This window comes from Alosa pseudoharengus, unplaced genomic scaffold, assembly GCF_046254945.1.
Source record: "Alosa pseudoharengus isolate Yale_2024_CS ecotype anadromous, Long Island Sound unplaced genomic scaffold, YU_APseudo_1.1 YU_APseudo_1.1_scf_1, whole genome shotgun sequence".
Classification (NCBI taxonomy): Eukaryota; Metazoa; Chordata; class Actinopteri; order Clupeiformes; family Clupeidae; genus Alosa; species Alosa pseudoharengus.
In genome coordinates, this window is record NW_027468564.1 from 8168190 (window position 1) to 8184371 (window position 16182).

The 16182-nt window shown below is 40.1% G+C and overlaps 1 protein-coding gene across 1 annotated transcript; it reads left to right on the forward strand.

The window, feature by feature from the left end:
* Window positions 1–1017: 1017 nt before the first annotated feature.
* Window positions 1018–15967, forward strand: LOC143116851 (uncharacterized). Its single transcript, XM_076278194.1, has 5 exons — window positions 1018–1150; window positions 2221–2472; window positions 2557–2804; window positions 2973–3036; window positions 15939–15967. The coding sequence occupies exons 1-5, from the start codon at window positions 1018–1020 to the stop codon at window positions 15965–15967; spliced, it is 726 nt and encodes a 241-aa protein (XP_076134309.1).
* Window positions 15968–16182: the final 215 nt, after the last annotated feature.

Genomic DNA, 16182 nt, shown 5'->3' on the forward strand with positions numbered 1-16182 from the left:
ATTTACCAATGCTGACTGATGGATAATATATGACCCCTCTTATTATACAGCTACTTGCTAATACAAAAAATAATGTGTTTCATGATGACTCCTCTCATACTAAGTCTCTTAACAGCTTGTATAAGAAGAACATTGATGGGTGTGATGAGTTTTTAATATATGTTATAATATGCCATATGTTTTATGAGGATATTTAAATCATAGGGGGCATTTTACCATCTTTAACACATGGGCTTCTGCTCTTCAATGTCATGTATCTGTGCCTGTGTTGACATTCACCTACCATCTCTAGCTAGACACTTTTACTATAAATCCCTAGATCATTTCACATTATTTGTTGTCTTTTACACCTGTTGTCTCCTGTCTTTGGTACAGCAGAATTTAAGTCTGAAATGGCAGAACCACTAATTCCAGTGAAGAAGGAGATCAAAGAAGAAGAGTTTGATGATTTCCTCCAATTGGAAGATATGACTGTATTGGAACATGACTTTAGGACTGAGACACAAATATCATCTACTTGGGGAGAAGAGGAATTCACACCAGTGGAAATTATAGAGGGAAACAATTCTGATTCTGGAGAATATGACCATGATGACTCCTCACCTACAAGTAAGATGCTTAAATGTTTGCAAAAAGCTGGATTCTTCAAAAAGCAGAATGCTTAAATCATTTCACATTATTTGCTGTCTTTTACACCTGTTGTCTCCTGTCCTTGACTTCATGTATCAGCCCCCCCCCCTCCGTTAACCACCAGGCATCTAAGCTGTTATATATACATATAAAATGTAATCTAAAAATAGACATAGTTATCAAGAAAACAATATAATTTGGCTGCTAGTCTGTTAAGCAAATGTAAGACGTCTTAAATAAGTCAAACTCTTATTAGATTAAATTATATGATTTAATGTGAAAGCTCTAGGTAGAGGTTTATAATATTAAAAACAATACCAACTTAATGTTTGCTCCAACATTTGCACTGCAGTCCAATTCAAAACTGACCTGTCCCCTACAGACCCCATGTCTCTGGCCCAGATGAAGAGGGTATCAGTGGTGCTGGTGGACTGCTGTAGACCACAAGGCCAGCGAGGGACGAACAAGCAGACGCAGACCAATGGAGATGCAGAACAACCCAGGACCAGTAAGAAACTAGGTGAGCATGGACACACACACACACACACACACACACACACACAAAGGCTGCAAGTATTGATTAGCGTATAAGTCAATTAATCTGTTGATATGTAGTATTATTGTTAATTAGTTGTTTGACTGACAAAATCAGGGCTCTAAAATTTGTTTTGTGCTGTGTATGGAATTTGGCTGCTTATCGTCTGTGACAATAGATTACTTCAGACTGTCATGTTAAACTGGCTTGCCATATCAAGTCTGTTTCACGCTGGTTTCCTTTTGCCAAATAACTCTTCCAAATCACTCTTTCTAAGATTAATAATGACAGGTAGGCCTATAGTTGGGACATATAATCAGTTTTGATCATGTGATCAATGTGCCTCAGATCTCAGCAGACTGCCGTATTCAAAGATACAGTATATATTCTACACACACAGGACAGCCACAATCCTGCAATATGGTTGAGGCTTATTTTCCAATACTGACTGGCGGACAATACATGACTCCACTTATTATATGGCTACTTGCCAAAACTATGTGTCTTAAAGAGATTAGGGCCATGATGACTCCTCTCCTACAAGTTAGACTGTTAAACGTTTGTATTAGGAAAACATTGATGGGTGGGATAGGCTCTTTATATTCTTTATATAATATTTTATGACAATATTTAAATCATAGAATTTTAGCCTTTAGCATTTCACCATCTTTAACACGTGGGCTTCTGCTCTTCGACATCATGTATCTGTGCCTGTGTTGACATTCACATACCATCTCTAGCTAGACACTTTTACTAGAAATCCCTAAGTGGAGAAAGATAACATTTTCATTGCTGTAGGAGGATGAAGAGAAATTATATGTTTTAATAATCTTCTTATATTACAGGAGTTGAAAAGATCACAAATGGGAAGAGTTTCAACAGGGGGTCAGATCTCAACCCACATCAGGCAACACAGTCTGGACAAAAGTCACACCAGCGTGCTACATGTGGGAAGAGTTTCAAAACCAGCAGAAACCTCAATATCCATCAGATAACACATACTGGGGAAAAGTCTCATCATTGTTCAGAATGTGGAAAGACTTTTACTCGGGCAGGTACTCTCAAGACACATCTGATGATCCATAATGGGGAAAATCCATATCAGTGTTCAGATTGTGGTAAAACATTTAATCAGATGGGTAATCTCAAGATACACCAGAGGATCCATTCTGGGGAAAAGCCATATCAGTGTGCTACATGTGGGAAGAGTTTCAGAACCAAAGGAGAACTCCCTATCCATCAGAGAACACATACTGGAGTAAAGCCATATCAGTGTTCAGATTGTGGTAAAAGTTTTAATCAGGTGGGTTATCTCAAGATACACCAGAGGATCCATACTGGAGAAAAGTCTAATCATTGTTCAGAATGTGGAAAGACTTTTACTCTAGCAGTTCATCTCAAGACACATCTGATGATCCATAATGGGGAAAATCCATATCAGTGTTCAGATTGTGGTAAAACATTTAATCAGATGGGTAATCTCAAGATACACCAGAGGATCCATTCTGGGGAAAAGCCATATCAGTGTGCTACATGTGGGAAGAGTTTCAGAACCAAAGGAGAACTCCCTATCCATCAGAGAACACATACTGGAGTAAAGCCATATCAGTGTTCAGATTGTGGTAAAAGTTTTAATCAGGTGGGTTATCTCAAGATACACCAGAGGATCCATACTGGAGAAAAGTCTAATCATTGTTCAGAATGTGGAAAGACTTTTACTCTAGCAGTTCATCTCAAGACACATCTGATGATCCATAATGGGGAAAATCCATATCAGTGTTCAGATTGTGGTAAAACATTTAATCAGATGGGTAATCTCAAGATACACCAGAGGATCCATGCTGGGGAAAAGCCATATCAGTGTTCTACATGTGGGAAGAGTTTCAGAACCAAAGGAGAACTCCCTATCCATCAGAGAACACATACTGGAGTAAAGCCATATCAGTGTTCAGATTGTGGTAAAAGTTTTAATCAGGTGGGTAATCTCAAGAGACACCAGAGGATCCATTCTGGAGAAAAGCCATATCAGTGTTCAGATTGTGGCAAAACTTTTAATCAGGTGGGTAATCTCAAGATACACCAGAGGATCCATTCTGGAGAAAAGCCATATCAGTGTTCAGATTGTGGAAAGATTTTTAATTGTTTGTCTAATCTCAAGAATCACCAGAGGATCCATACTGGGGAACAATCACTGTTCAAATTGTGAAAAGACTTTCAGATCAAGCTCAGATCTTACTCTACATCAGAGGACACATACTGGAGAATAGTCATGTCAGTGTTCAGATTGTGGAAATACTTTTACTCAGGCAGCTCATCTCAAGATCATATCAGTGTGCTACATGTGGGAGGAGTTTCAGAACCAACAGAGAGCTCACTGTCACAGACACTGTATCACATACTGGAGAAAAGCTGTATCTGTGCACTACATGTGGTAAGTCCTTCAGTCAAAGCGGTTATCTCAAGACGCTCCACATGACTCATACTGGAGAAACCACTGTTCAGATTGTGGAAATAGTTTTACTTGGGTGGGTTCTCTCAATACAGACCAGAGAATCCATACTCGGTAGTCCTTCGGTAGAAAGTCTTTTATTGTCAAATGTCATTATTACCAATGTTAAATGATTAATTACCAGGTACACCAGATGATCCATTTAGAGGAGAGACCATATCTGTGTTCTCAGTTTGGAAAGACATTTACTCAGGTGTCCTCTCTCTGTCCTGTCTCTGACGTGTCTGCACCTGCATGTTAATATTAAAATGTTTGATGGTAAATTCATATGTTACTGTTTCATATGAATCTGTTACTTCACTGAAGTGAGATTAGTGTAATAATCAATAAAACATTTTCAAATGATACTGTCTTTATTTGTTAACATCATTACCAGTACATGCCGGATTGAAAAGGAAAATTGCACATTGTACGAATTGCTATGGCATTACATAGACTAAACAAAATCATTTTATACACGTGTTGAATTCCAATGTATCTTTATCTCACGGGCATCCCACATCCCACACATTCGTCACACATCCCACACACTTGTCACACATCCCACACACTTGTCACACATCCCACACATTTGTCACACATCCCACACACTTGTCACACATCCCACACACTTGTCACATGTCCCACTGCTCTGCAGGTTTGGTGATTTATGCTCAAAATATATCATCATAAATGAAGTTGTACACAATTGGATTTTTGGAGGGGTGGAGGTGTGAACTGGAATGCTTTTGAGCAGAAGAGAGTGGGTGGGTGGTGTGGTGAGGAGGAGGTGTGAATGGAAATGTGATAGTACGTAGGGGTGGTGAGGCGGAGGTATGAATGGAAATGTGATAGTACGTAGGGGTGGTGAGGAGGAGGTGTGAATGGAAATGTGATAGTACGTAGGGGTAAGAGATGATATGTAGAGGAAGCCTGGCACTGACACAAAAATTGCAGGATTCTTTAAGAAATGCAACATTTGGCGGACACAACTTAATGTTTCACAATTAAACACACTAATAAACCGACTGGATTGAAACATGACCAATCAGCAGCAAAAGCTTTTGGAACACATAATAAAATAACAAAGAATTATTGGAAGGAGTGGTGCATGGGCATTTCTCCCACAATGGGACACTGTGATCTGAACAGTAGAAAAGGGCCATCTCACCTGGCACTGTAACTGGAGCAAACAGGATTATTTGATTTAAGAAAAAAACATAAACCCCCTTTATTAGAGTCTGGAACCTCCAGTTCAGTCACCCACCCACCCACCCACCTAATCATCTTTGAGGTGTTTAATCAGATTAAGTTGTGTCCTCGCCCACGGACCATTAAATGGGTTACATGCTGCTATTCCGATATGCCGCTACTTAGACATTGGCGGCTAATTGTCGAAGTGGCGGCATTAACATTAATTTTCAAGCGTCCCACTACTGCGACATTTTTTTTTCCATTGTCGGAGTAGCGACACTTGACCTTTTTCCAAACGTCCTGCCATTCCGACACAAGGTCATTAACAGTGGCGTAGCCAGGAATTTTCAACGGAGTGGACTTTTGCGAAGTAGGCCTGGGCCTTTATTTTTTTATTCCAATATGGGCAGTATAGCCTAAGCCTACAGTAATCGTCCCAACTTTAAACAACACACGATTTCATCACAGCTCAGACGATTCATGGCAAAAAAACAATAAAAGGCTACATAAATAGCAGGGGCAACAGGATTGGATTCTATAATAGCCTACGCACAAGAACTTCAACCGAAAGGTTAGTCGCGTCTCAAGGAGTCCAAGAGTGCGCCTCACACAAACCAGCTCCGTTGAACAATGTATTTTTCGTGTTTAAGAGCTAAAAAAGTTGATTAGAGAGTCACATTTGAAATGTTGAGTAGCCTAAATTATATAGCCTATAGCGCGTGCATCTCAGAGGAAGAGGTTTTGGAGAGAGAGAGAGGATTTAACCTAGGTGATGATTATTTGTGTCTGGTGGTAATTAGACTTGAGTATGGATACCTACGAATTGTTTTGAATAAAAAAGATAAGACAACAAATGAAATGTGAGGCGGAAACAGTCGTTTTGGTAAAATTTTCAAAATTAAGTTATTGTACTCACACGAACGACCATAAACTAAGCTTTCCAACAATAGGCTATGTATATCGAGGGTATTGCAAATAGTATTGGGTGTTGGATATAGTCGCCGACCCTCATTAGATGTGGATATTTGGAGGTAAGGATAGCCTTCAAGAAACAAGGTTATCGCAGTTGCTGTGAGACATAGCCTACGGCCCTTTTCCAGTCTCTCTCAAAATCAAAACACACCCAATTCACGCTTGGACTTTACGATTATGTTTCTAAATGTTGGGACTGATGGACACTGAACTCTGGGGGTTATTTGAACGTTCGTTGTGAAGTGGTTTACTGTAAAAGGAGCGTCGGATATCCCGCCTGTCTTTTATAGGGCCATGATAATGCATGCGCTAGCCCAGTGGTTCTCAAACTGTGGTACGGTTACCACTGGTGGTACGCGAACTCTCGCTAGTGGTACTCAGGGAGTCTCCAAGGTGTCTTTTCATAAAGACTTGACAACGCAAAACAGTATGTACAATGTAAAATATGTAGTTGAATTGGCCTATACGCACCTGTATTTTAATGTCGGTCATAATGGTGGTACTTGGAGAGCCAATTGTTTTCGTGGGTGGTACCCATTGTGAAAAGTTTGAGAACAACTGCGCTAGCCTAAAGTCGAGAGAAAGCCTAAATAAATATGCAGACATGTTATGTGCAATTCAACAACTGCACGCATGACATATAAAAGATATAGGCCTAGCCTACATTATTGTTGCTAGGTTACGGGGACGCTGGCGAGACACGCCGCTCCGTCTGGCATCATGTTTTTGTTTGTTTTTATGTAATGTTCGTAATTTTATGTAATGTCATGTTTATTTTTTGTATTGGTTTGTCTAGTTAAATATTTTCCCTATTTATTTACGCCATTTTTGATAGTTTTCGTGTTATTCTTAGTCCTTTTTACTTCTAAGTCAGCTGATGTCGTTGACATTTGTCCATGGGAGCTTGCTATGGCTAGCTTTTGCCCTAGCTGGGCATCGGACATCCTTCCATCTATCCGTGAGCGGTGCAGCACTTCACTGTCTGGTCGAGGGGATCTCTCGGGACAGCTGGACCTAGGCTCTACTCTGCGAAAGATCTACCGTGGCCGCCGAGCTGTTGCTGACCTGCGAGCTGCCTTGCCAACTGCAGACTAACGTTAACGGTGAAGAGCTGCATTCTGACGGAGCAACAAACGGTCGCTGTTAAGTCCACCGAATTGCGGATCTACACGATCGCCCAGTACTTTGGACTGTGCTTCCATCATCTCCAGACTGCAGTCTAACAGGCCTAGCTTCTAACGTTAACGTTATCTCCAGACTGCCAGTGAATTCACCGGGTTGGTCAGTTGCTAAAGAACTTTGTTGGCATTGCATTGGTTGTGAAGACACAGCTCTGTGCGCAGTTTTCACGGATCATCATTGCCCTTGGACATTTTCAGCTGGTTTGGAAATTGGACTAATTTTAACATCACTTTTCCCCTTTTTAAATATATTTTCTTTTTTTTATTATTTATTTGTTTATTTGTTTTGTTGTCTGTCTTGTATGTCTTGATGTCATGGGTACGCTGGCGACTACGCCGCTCCGTCCGGCATCTTTTGTCTTGTTGTTATGTGTCCTGTTTGTGGAGCGCTTTGGATTGCACTATGTGCATGTTAAATGCGCTTTAAAAATAAATCTGACTTGACTTGACTTGACTATTGTGTAGTAAATTGAGTTTATCCAACCTGCTGGCAAGCCAAAATGCGTTGCACATGGCTTTATCATTGTCCTTTAAAATGCAATATAAACAACTATATTGCACATCCAGTTTGAACACCCTGATGGACACTGAACTCTGGGGGTTATTTGAACTTCACTGAAGTGGTTTAGGCTACTGGAGCGTGAGAATTCCGCCCGTCTTTGCGCAATTGGCCATCAATTAATTAATATAGGTGGCCTGCACGCACAGAGTTTGTTTGATGCATGGAGTTTCCGACCGTTTTCCCCTGAGAGCTTAGAGAATAAAATGAGGAGAGCTACCTGTGTTTTACATAATGTGTAACATTTATTCACATGGCCAGTTCAAAATCACCTAAGGTTTTGACTGAAATGTGTGCCGATATCAATTATTGGGAAAAACATTGTTTAGTGGATGGCGGGTGGATTGTTGATGTAGCTGCAGGTGCAGATGACATGACTAAAGCTCATCCATGCATCTAGGATGTTGGAATTTGATAGGATACAGGAACTGCAGAGATAAATTGAAAATGAGGATTGGTAGCCTAATGTCGTAATAGCGGTACTAAAAAAAATCGGAGTAGGGGCATGTCTAAATACAGGCATGTCGTAATAACGGTATGTCGTAATAGAGGGTTGTCGTAATAAAGAGTGAACCCCCATTAATTGTACCTAATGTCCATTCAAATGGGAATCTTTTTGTCATGCATGAATAAAACATTCCAACTGCTGCATTCCTGCAGCTGATTGGCTAAATGTGAATGTATGCAGTTAATTGTTCAAACTGATGGTTTGGACACTGGAATGGTCTAGAAGTTTAGGATTTTAGCTTTTAGATTTTTCCTTGTCTTTGTTTTACAATAATATGGGGGCTGCCATGATGAAATGTGTCCAGTTTGACCAATTAAAAATGTACGGAGCCCCCCTGGGGACAGGGTGGGCAATATTTTTAGACCGCACTTTTTGCGTTCCCACGCAATACTTTTGCGTTCCCTCGCAATAGTTTTTGCATTCCCTCGCAATAGTTTTGGTGTTAAGAAAACCTTTTTCTTCCTCTGGTATGTTGGGGGCTTTGTACGCAGATCCCATTCACGTAAGAGGCGCGCTGTCAAGCCATAGGCTTGGCTAGGCTACTGGTCCAGGCTGGCCCCGGATAAAGCGCACGGCATCTTCTAGGCTATTTGAGTTTCTTAAAGCTGAGCTGTGCTACATTTAAATTGTTCAATACATGATTTCATAGCAGGCCAAATATAAAATAAATTTTATATATAGCCTAGATATCTGTTTTTATTAGATGATCAGATGATTTACAGTTATTTGTAATATGTCATGTTTCATGTTTTTGTAATGTTTCATACAGTGATGCAGGTCTACTGCAGTGAATAGGCTAAATACAACTTTGATCATTTTTATAGCCTACTACTGTATAGTTAACTTTGGCCTTGGTGCCCTGACATGTGGCCTTTGTGCCCCTCACCAAATATGCCCAACTTAAGGCCAAGTGGCCTTGCCCCCAGAATGGTGAAATTCCAAGCCTGTGAGGCATATAGCCCTAGGCTTCACGTGGATTGGGAGACAGACTGCCCAAAGCCACAGTGCGTGGTCTGCAGTGAGATGCTATCTAACCATTCTAATGTGGTTCTCCACACTGTTTGTTTTTTTAGCATGAGAGCTCATAGACCAGTTGCACATTTTGATTTTGTTATCATGTAGGGCGGCTAATTAAACACGATGCCTGGAATGAGTCAATAGAATGTGTTACTTTTTTATGTGTTGGATGGTGGTATACATGTCAATGATATAGGATGGCCCGCCAGGCTAAAAGCTATCATCATCTCAGCAATAAAAACAAGTTTTGAGAAGAATCAGCTTTACATTTTGTGAAGTGTAAATGAACATATTATGTAGCCTATATTTCCTCTCAACCAATCACCATAAGACTATGCATCCCAATAAAGTTCCTCATGCCTTTGGAATTAAAATAGCCCCAGTGCTGTCACTGTCAATCTCTGTTGTCCGCTCTCCAAAGAAATCCTTAGCCAAAGATTGAATTGCTTCAGAATCTGATAAGATCCTAACTACACAGTGCAGCTTCTAAATGCTCCATTCGCGCATGTGGTAACACTTGTGAGGCATTCATAGTAGACCCCCTTCAACAATAAAAACAAAAACAATGCTTAGACATTCTATTTGGGCCCCAATCTACTTCCTCTGCATTAAGATAACATATGGAATGTTAAAAAGGAAGTCTTGTGGGGCCAACTATGATGCTGATAATGGAACTCTCTTGAAAGGGTCCATAACTTGTGATCAACTTCTGAAGATGACAAGGACAACAATAGCCTAATGTAGACGTGCACGATTCTGAAGATGACAAGGACAACAATAGCCTAATGTAGACGTGCACGATTCGGGGGGAAATATGAATCACATTTTTTGAGCTTAGAATTGTTATCATGATTCTCTGCCATGATTTTATTCTCACAAAGTGTGATGTTTGCAAACATTAACCAATGACCGAACAAAACAAATTAGCAGTACCAAACATTTTTTTGGCACCTGCAGCACATTGTGTATCACCACACGCCTATAAACATAGAGGCTTCAATGAATAAAGAAAATACTGGCCATTGAAGTACAGTAGGCTACCAAAAATAGTACATATAACACATTGAACATATGGTCTTGATACAGGCTCTATCTGAACTCCTTGAACATGTCTTTACATAATTAAAACATATCAATCAACATGCTGCAGCTACACCTTCAGTCTCCAAAGAAATGTACTTTGTCAATTTAAGTACAGTATCAAAAACACAAGGATTTCTTAGCACACACTTGAAGTTGTGCCTTTTAGAGAATTAACATTCAACTAGCCATTCAGTTCGATTTGAGACTGAGTGGTTGGCTGATTCTCATCACTAGTAGGCCTACCTAATGTTGTTTGCATTAGCCTATAGGCTACAGATTATTTCTTAAGAGTTATTTCTCCACTACTGGCTCATTTATCAAACGGATTCTCTCCCTACTTACTCCACAAATTAAGCCACAGGAAGACATCGGCAGTATTTTAATTAATTTATTTTAAATACTTATTTAATTACTTTAGCGTATTTTGGAATTTGTATTTTGCAGGATTGGAACAAATCTAATGTAGTTTGTACTAAAATACTTTGAGGGATTGTATTTAGAGTATTTCAAATACTTAAATACTTAAGAAAATCTGTCATTTTTTCTCTAATAAGACAACATTTCATCACTCAGTTAAATATACTAACCATTACAATAAGCTATGCTTATCATAGTCCGGGAGCCAAAGGCCAGAATCATGGTGACCTGTTTTTTTTTCTTTGTTGTTTCTTGTTGCCTAGGGGCTACTCCATAAGAATAGGGTGGGTGCCCAATGATATCCCTTGGGCAATTCCCTATTATCTCTAAAGTTGACCTAAGTAGCGATTTGTCCATACAAATACTAATTTCATTACCCTTTTGGAAGGATAGCGTAAAATGTAAACCAATTTTTCCTTTTTCTTACATAAGTGTTAGATACATTTTTTCTCTTTTACCATTCCCTCTGGACATGTCTGAAGTTGGAAAAAATGAATAGAAAAGTCAACTGAGGGAGCCAAAATGGTCAACATGGGTTGTAAACCCATTTTTTGCGCCTGTCTTTTCTGTTTCATCATCCCCTTAGAACATTGAAAGTTAGAAATAAAAATAATAAAAAGTAACTTTCTTCAGGTGCCTGTAGACCTACTTGTTTTGTATTAGCCTACATTTTTGAAGTCTTCAACTCTTGATGTCACCTTTCAAAGTACTCGACAGGTATGACTTTGACAGGGGTTCCTTGTTTCCATGTGGCATTTTAGTTTGGATGGTTTCATGCTCTCATGTGCCAGCCATCTACTGCAGTGTTTCCCAAACTTTTTTTCTGGCGACCCACTTTTTAAAAATGACAGACCATCGCGACCCATTTCACTTCAAATCTACCCTGCAACCACCAATATTGTTTTAGGCCACAGGTTCTCCAACTTTTCTATGCCTCCCCCAACCATACATTGCTATAGGATCCCTGCTTTGAACACGGTAGTGTTGCATTTTGAGCACCATCAGCGTGAAAAGTTGGAAACGACTACTGAAAAGATACGTTTTAATGCGCATCCGAGAGTAGGGAAAATTCTCGCATGTTGCGCAGTCGTAATTCGTCAGCATAGTAAGCTGTTCCTGTATTTCTAAAAAGAAATGTTGTAGGCTACGTTGCGTTGCAGACAAATGAGTCCATAATACTGTGGACGTCAATTCCAATGTAAACAGCGAATAACTCAAGTCGTTATATTGTATTGTTGTATTATATTATATTGTATAGTCGTTATATCAGAACAAGAGGCATTTGCGCAATAGCCGGATGAATGCGCCTTTTTACTTTGGAGTTAGCGAGGTAGAAAACGAGAGGAATAGTGTTTAAAATGCCCATTTAAATTGTAGACTATAAAGCACTGTTGTGCATTTTAAATAAGAAATAAGAATGTGAGGAGGTTGCTATTAACTTTAAAGATTGCATCTGCAATCGAAACTGTATGCAAATTGAATGGCCTTATGTCCGGTCTATGGATGTCTGCTTTAGTTGACAGCACGGTCACTAGATTTTAATCTGTAAAGTTGAGGAGCTGGTATCTATTAATGTTCGTGCAAATAGGCGGATTCATGTCCCTTGCAGTTTGCAACTGCGAGGTAGGCTACATGGCAGGCGCCACACAGAACGGTTTCATTTTGAGAGGTAGATATATGCTGGCACCCCCTCTGCGATGCGTTCGTCCCCCAGTTTCATGCGCCAGTTTCATGAGCTTTTATGACAAAACCGTGACTGTAGTTAACAATCTACATCCTAATAGAAAACTGTTAGTTTTCCTGGTATCAAATGACAAATGGTATCAGTTAGGCCTATAACACAACATAAATTGTGCTGGCGACCCAAATAACATCTCCTGCGACCCACCCGTGGGTCGCGACCCAGACTTTGGGAAACACTGATCTACTGCACACCACACAATGGGATTTCAGTCCTATTAAGTCCTCTTGAAGTGAATCCATATCCAAGCCTACTGCAGGCTACTTCAAATATTCAGAGTAGCAGTCTACTTCCGTTTACCACTAAAATGATCTCTAACATGACCTGTCACATAAACATTGTCTATGTCCATGGCAATGACTGATATGTAGGCTACGAATAAAGTTTATCAAAATAAAGATCAGATAGCATTTAAAATTGCCGATTTTTAATTTATTTTTAACCACAAGCTCTGCGACCCACCCAGAACGGTTCTGCGACCACTTTTGGGTCCCGACCCACCAGTTAAGAAACACTGTGCTATGTTACAGTTGATTCCACTGTTGCGAAGTTTGCTTCTTGTCAGTTCAATCATCAATATTGGATGCTGTTTACATTTTTTGTTTACCAGATATACTTCATAGGAGCACCAATGTATAGAATTAATAGCCCTCTGCCAGCCAATCAGAAAATAGTATTTTTTTTTGTCTCTTGGGGATACGTTTTCAATAATATGCCTTGTAGTTTCTTCTTTTTAAACCATGATTATTGTGTGGATATTTTGGTATTTTCAAATTATTAATTACTTGTATTTTAATTAAATACATATTTCACATGAGTATTTTGTATTTTATTTTGTTACATTTTATGAGCAGGTATTTGTAGTTTGTAACAAAATAGTTTTTGATGTATTTGTGCCCACTTCTGGCCACAGGTATGTTGCTCCCGTTGTCCGTTGTTATGGAGTTTAGAGTCCCTTTTCATTAAAGGCACACTATGCAGTTTTTTAGCTTAAAGGAGAATTCCGGTGTGATATTGACCTAAAGTGTGTTGAAACATGATACCGAGTGTGAACGTATGTCTCATAGCCCATCTCGGCTTGTCCCCTGCACTCCAAAATCTGGCGCTAGTTAGCCGATGCTACCAACAGCTTTTTCAATTGTGGTGCTTCGGCATCGGGCTAGCCATGTAAATAAATCACTGTTTTACACCATTTACGAGGCTCAATGTATCTCCACACTTCATTGGTAGACTACCGAAGGCCCTGACATTTAAAAAGAGACATTGAGAACTTTTAAAAAGCACTGGTAGTTTACTTACAAGACGATTTATACAGACAGTATCTTCACAAAGTTTAGCGTTTGCAGCCATCTTGAATTTAGTCACGATAAGTCGAGCGACGAGTAAGAATGAACAGGTATGATAAGGGATCAGATTCCAAAAATAATTCCGTGGAAATGCATGGATTCCAGTTGCTGCTACTGTAAGAAACTGGAATCCATGCATTTCCACTGAATTATTTTTGGAATCTGATCCCTTATCATACCTGTTCATTCTTACACGTCACTCGACTTATCGTGACTAAATTCAAGATGGCTGCAAACGCTAAACTTCGTGAAGATACTGTCTGTATAAATCGTCTTGTAAGTAAACTACCAGTGCTTTTTAAAAGTTCTCAATGTCTCGTTTTAAATGTCAGGGCCATCGGTAGTCTACCAATGAAGTGTGGAGATACATTGAGCCTCGTAAATGGTGTAAAACAGTGATTTATTTGCATGGCTAGCCCGATGCCGAAGCATCACAATTGAAAAAGCTGTTGGTAGCATCGGCTAACTAGCGCCAGATTTTGGAGTGCAGGGGACAAGCCGAGATGGGCTATGAGACATACGTTCACACTCGGTATCATGTTTCAACACACTTTAGGTCAATATCACACCGGAATTCTCCTTTAATGTGCACGCTTTTTAGCTTAATTTACCTTAATTTAACAGCTTCAGAGTCATTGGAATTCTTATATGACTTTTTCGGGTTGAATGGTGGCCGTCTCGCTTCCCCCTAGCGCCTGTGAGCGGAAAAAACACCCTTGCAACTGTGGGCCGCCAGGCCGACGGCCTTGGTGTCAGGAAGTATAACGACTGTAACGAATTGCTTTACTGCATTCAAATACACATACACGCCAGGCACCGGCTAGAAAAAGGTAGCAATGGAGTTTCTCAGACATTCGCCATGACAGAGCCAGCGAAAAAGAAGCAAAAACCGAGAAAACAGTAAGGAATATGCCAATACTGCATAGTTTACCTTTAAGCCCCCGACTAGCCAGGCAGGGCATCAGGCATGATCATACAGAGCAATATGTTCGTCAGTCGGAAAGTCACCTATTTCCGCCTGTGATCTATTTTTGCCCTTTTGCATGTATGTTTCACTTAATATTGATTTGTACATGAACCAAGATGGCAGATTCCAAAGGAAACACAAGCACCTGCACCATACATGTATTTGAAATTGTTATGTACAAAAAGGCTGCGTGTACAAAACCATTTGTTACTCCAGTGGAATTTTGATTTCACAGCGAGAATTCTCGGTCTAACCGTTGATGAGTGAGTGGGCGGAATTAGGGCCTAGTCCTAGTTCATCCTCACAATCAGATACCAAGTCCCTATACCAAGTTTGGACTTGCGTTGCTGAGATACAAGCTCACTTCCTGTGTTACAAGCCAAATGCCACCAATGTTCTAGTGCTTCCTCAGAATCAAGTACCAAGCCCCTATACCAAGTTTTGACTTTGTAGATTCATAGTGCAGGAACAGATTCATAACTACATAGGAATTGACCATCAAACTCTTTAATGTAAAGACATTACAGAGACTGTATGGGACTGAGCAGTATGAGAACAAACTTAGAACACAGACATGGTGTCTCCTCTAAATGGATCATCTGATGTACCTTTAAATTACACATAATTTAATGTCTTCCCACACTGGGTGCACCGATTAGCCTTTTTGGCTTGGATATCTTGACAAAAGACTTTCTACCGAAGGACTACCGATTATGGATTTTCTGGTGTGTCTTCAGATGAGCAGCCTGAGTAAAAATCTTTCAGCACTCTGAACACTAATATGACTTTTCCCCAGTATGGCTTTTCTGGTGTTTCTTGAGGTTAGATGCCCAAGTAAAAGTCTTCCCACACTCTGAACAGTGAAATTGCTTTTCTCCAGTATGGAGTTTATGGTGTGACTTGAGATTAGACCTGGTGGCAAAAGTCTTTCCACACTCTGTACACTGATATGGCTTGTGCCTAGTATGTGTTCTCTGATGGACAGTAAGGTCTTCGCTGGTTCTGAAACTCTTCCCACATGTAGAACACTGATGGGACTTTTCCCCAGTATGGATCATCTGGTGTCTCTTGAGATTACACATATGAGTAAAAGCCTTTCCACACTCTGAACACTGATATGGCTTTTCTCCAGTATGGATTTTCTGGTGTGACTTGAGATTATACCTGGTGGCAAAAGTCTTCCAGCATGTAGCACACTGATACTGCTTTTCCCCAGTATGGATCTTCTGGTGTGTCTTCAGTTGGCCTGCCTCAGTAAAGGCCTTTCCACATTCTGAACAATGATGTGGCTTTTCCCCAGTATGGATCCTCAGGTGTGTCCTGAGTTGACCCGCCTGAGTAAAAGTCTTTCCACAATCTGAACACTGATATGGCTTTTCTGCAGTGTGTGTTCTCTGATGGACAGTAAGCTCTCTACTAGTTTTGAAACTCTTCCCACATGTAGCACACTGATGTGGCTTCTCCCCAGTATGGATCATCAGATGTGTCTTGAGATGACCTGCCAGGGTAAAAGTCTTTCCACAATATGAACACTCATATGGATT

What these genes read in the sequence shown, in the direction of transcription:
- LOC143116851 (XM_076278194.1), top strand. Translation starts at nt 1,018, where the DNA reads ATGTCTCTGGCCCAGATGAAGAGGGTATCAGTGGTGCTGGTGGACTGC. An exon ending in TAAAAGTTTTAATCAGGTGG is followed by an intron (nt 2,473 to 2,556) that starts GTTATCTCAAGA and finishes TTACTCTAGCAG; the next exon opens with TTCATCTCAAGACACATCTG. An exon ending in GCCATATCAGTGTTCTACAT is followed by an intron (nt 3,037 to 15,938) that starts GTGGGAAGAGTT and finishes GCTTTTCCCCAG; the next exon opens with TATGGATCCTCAGGTGTGTC.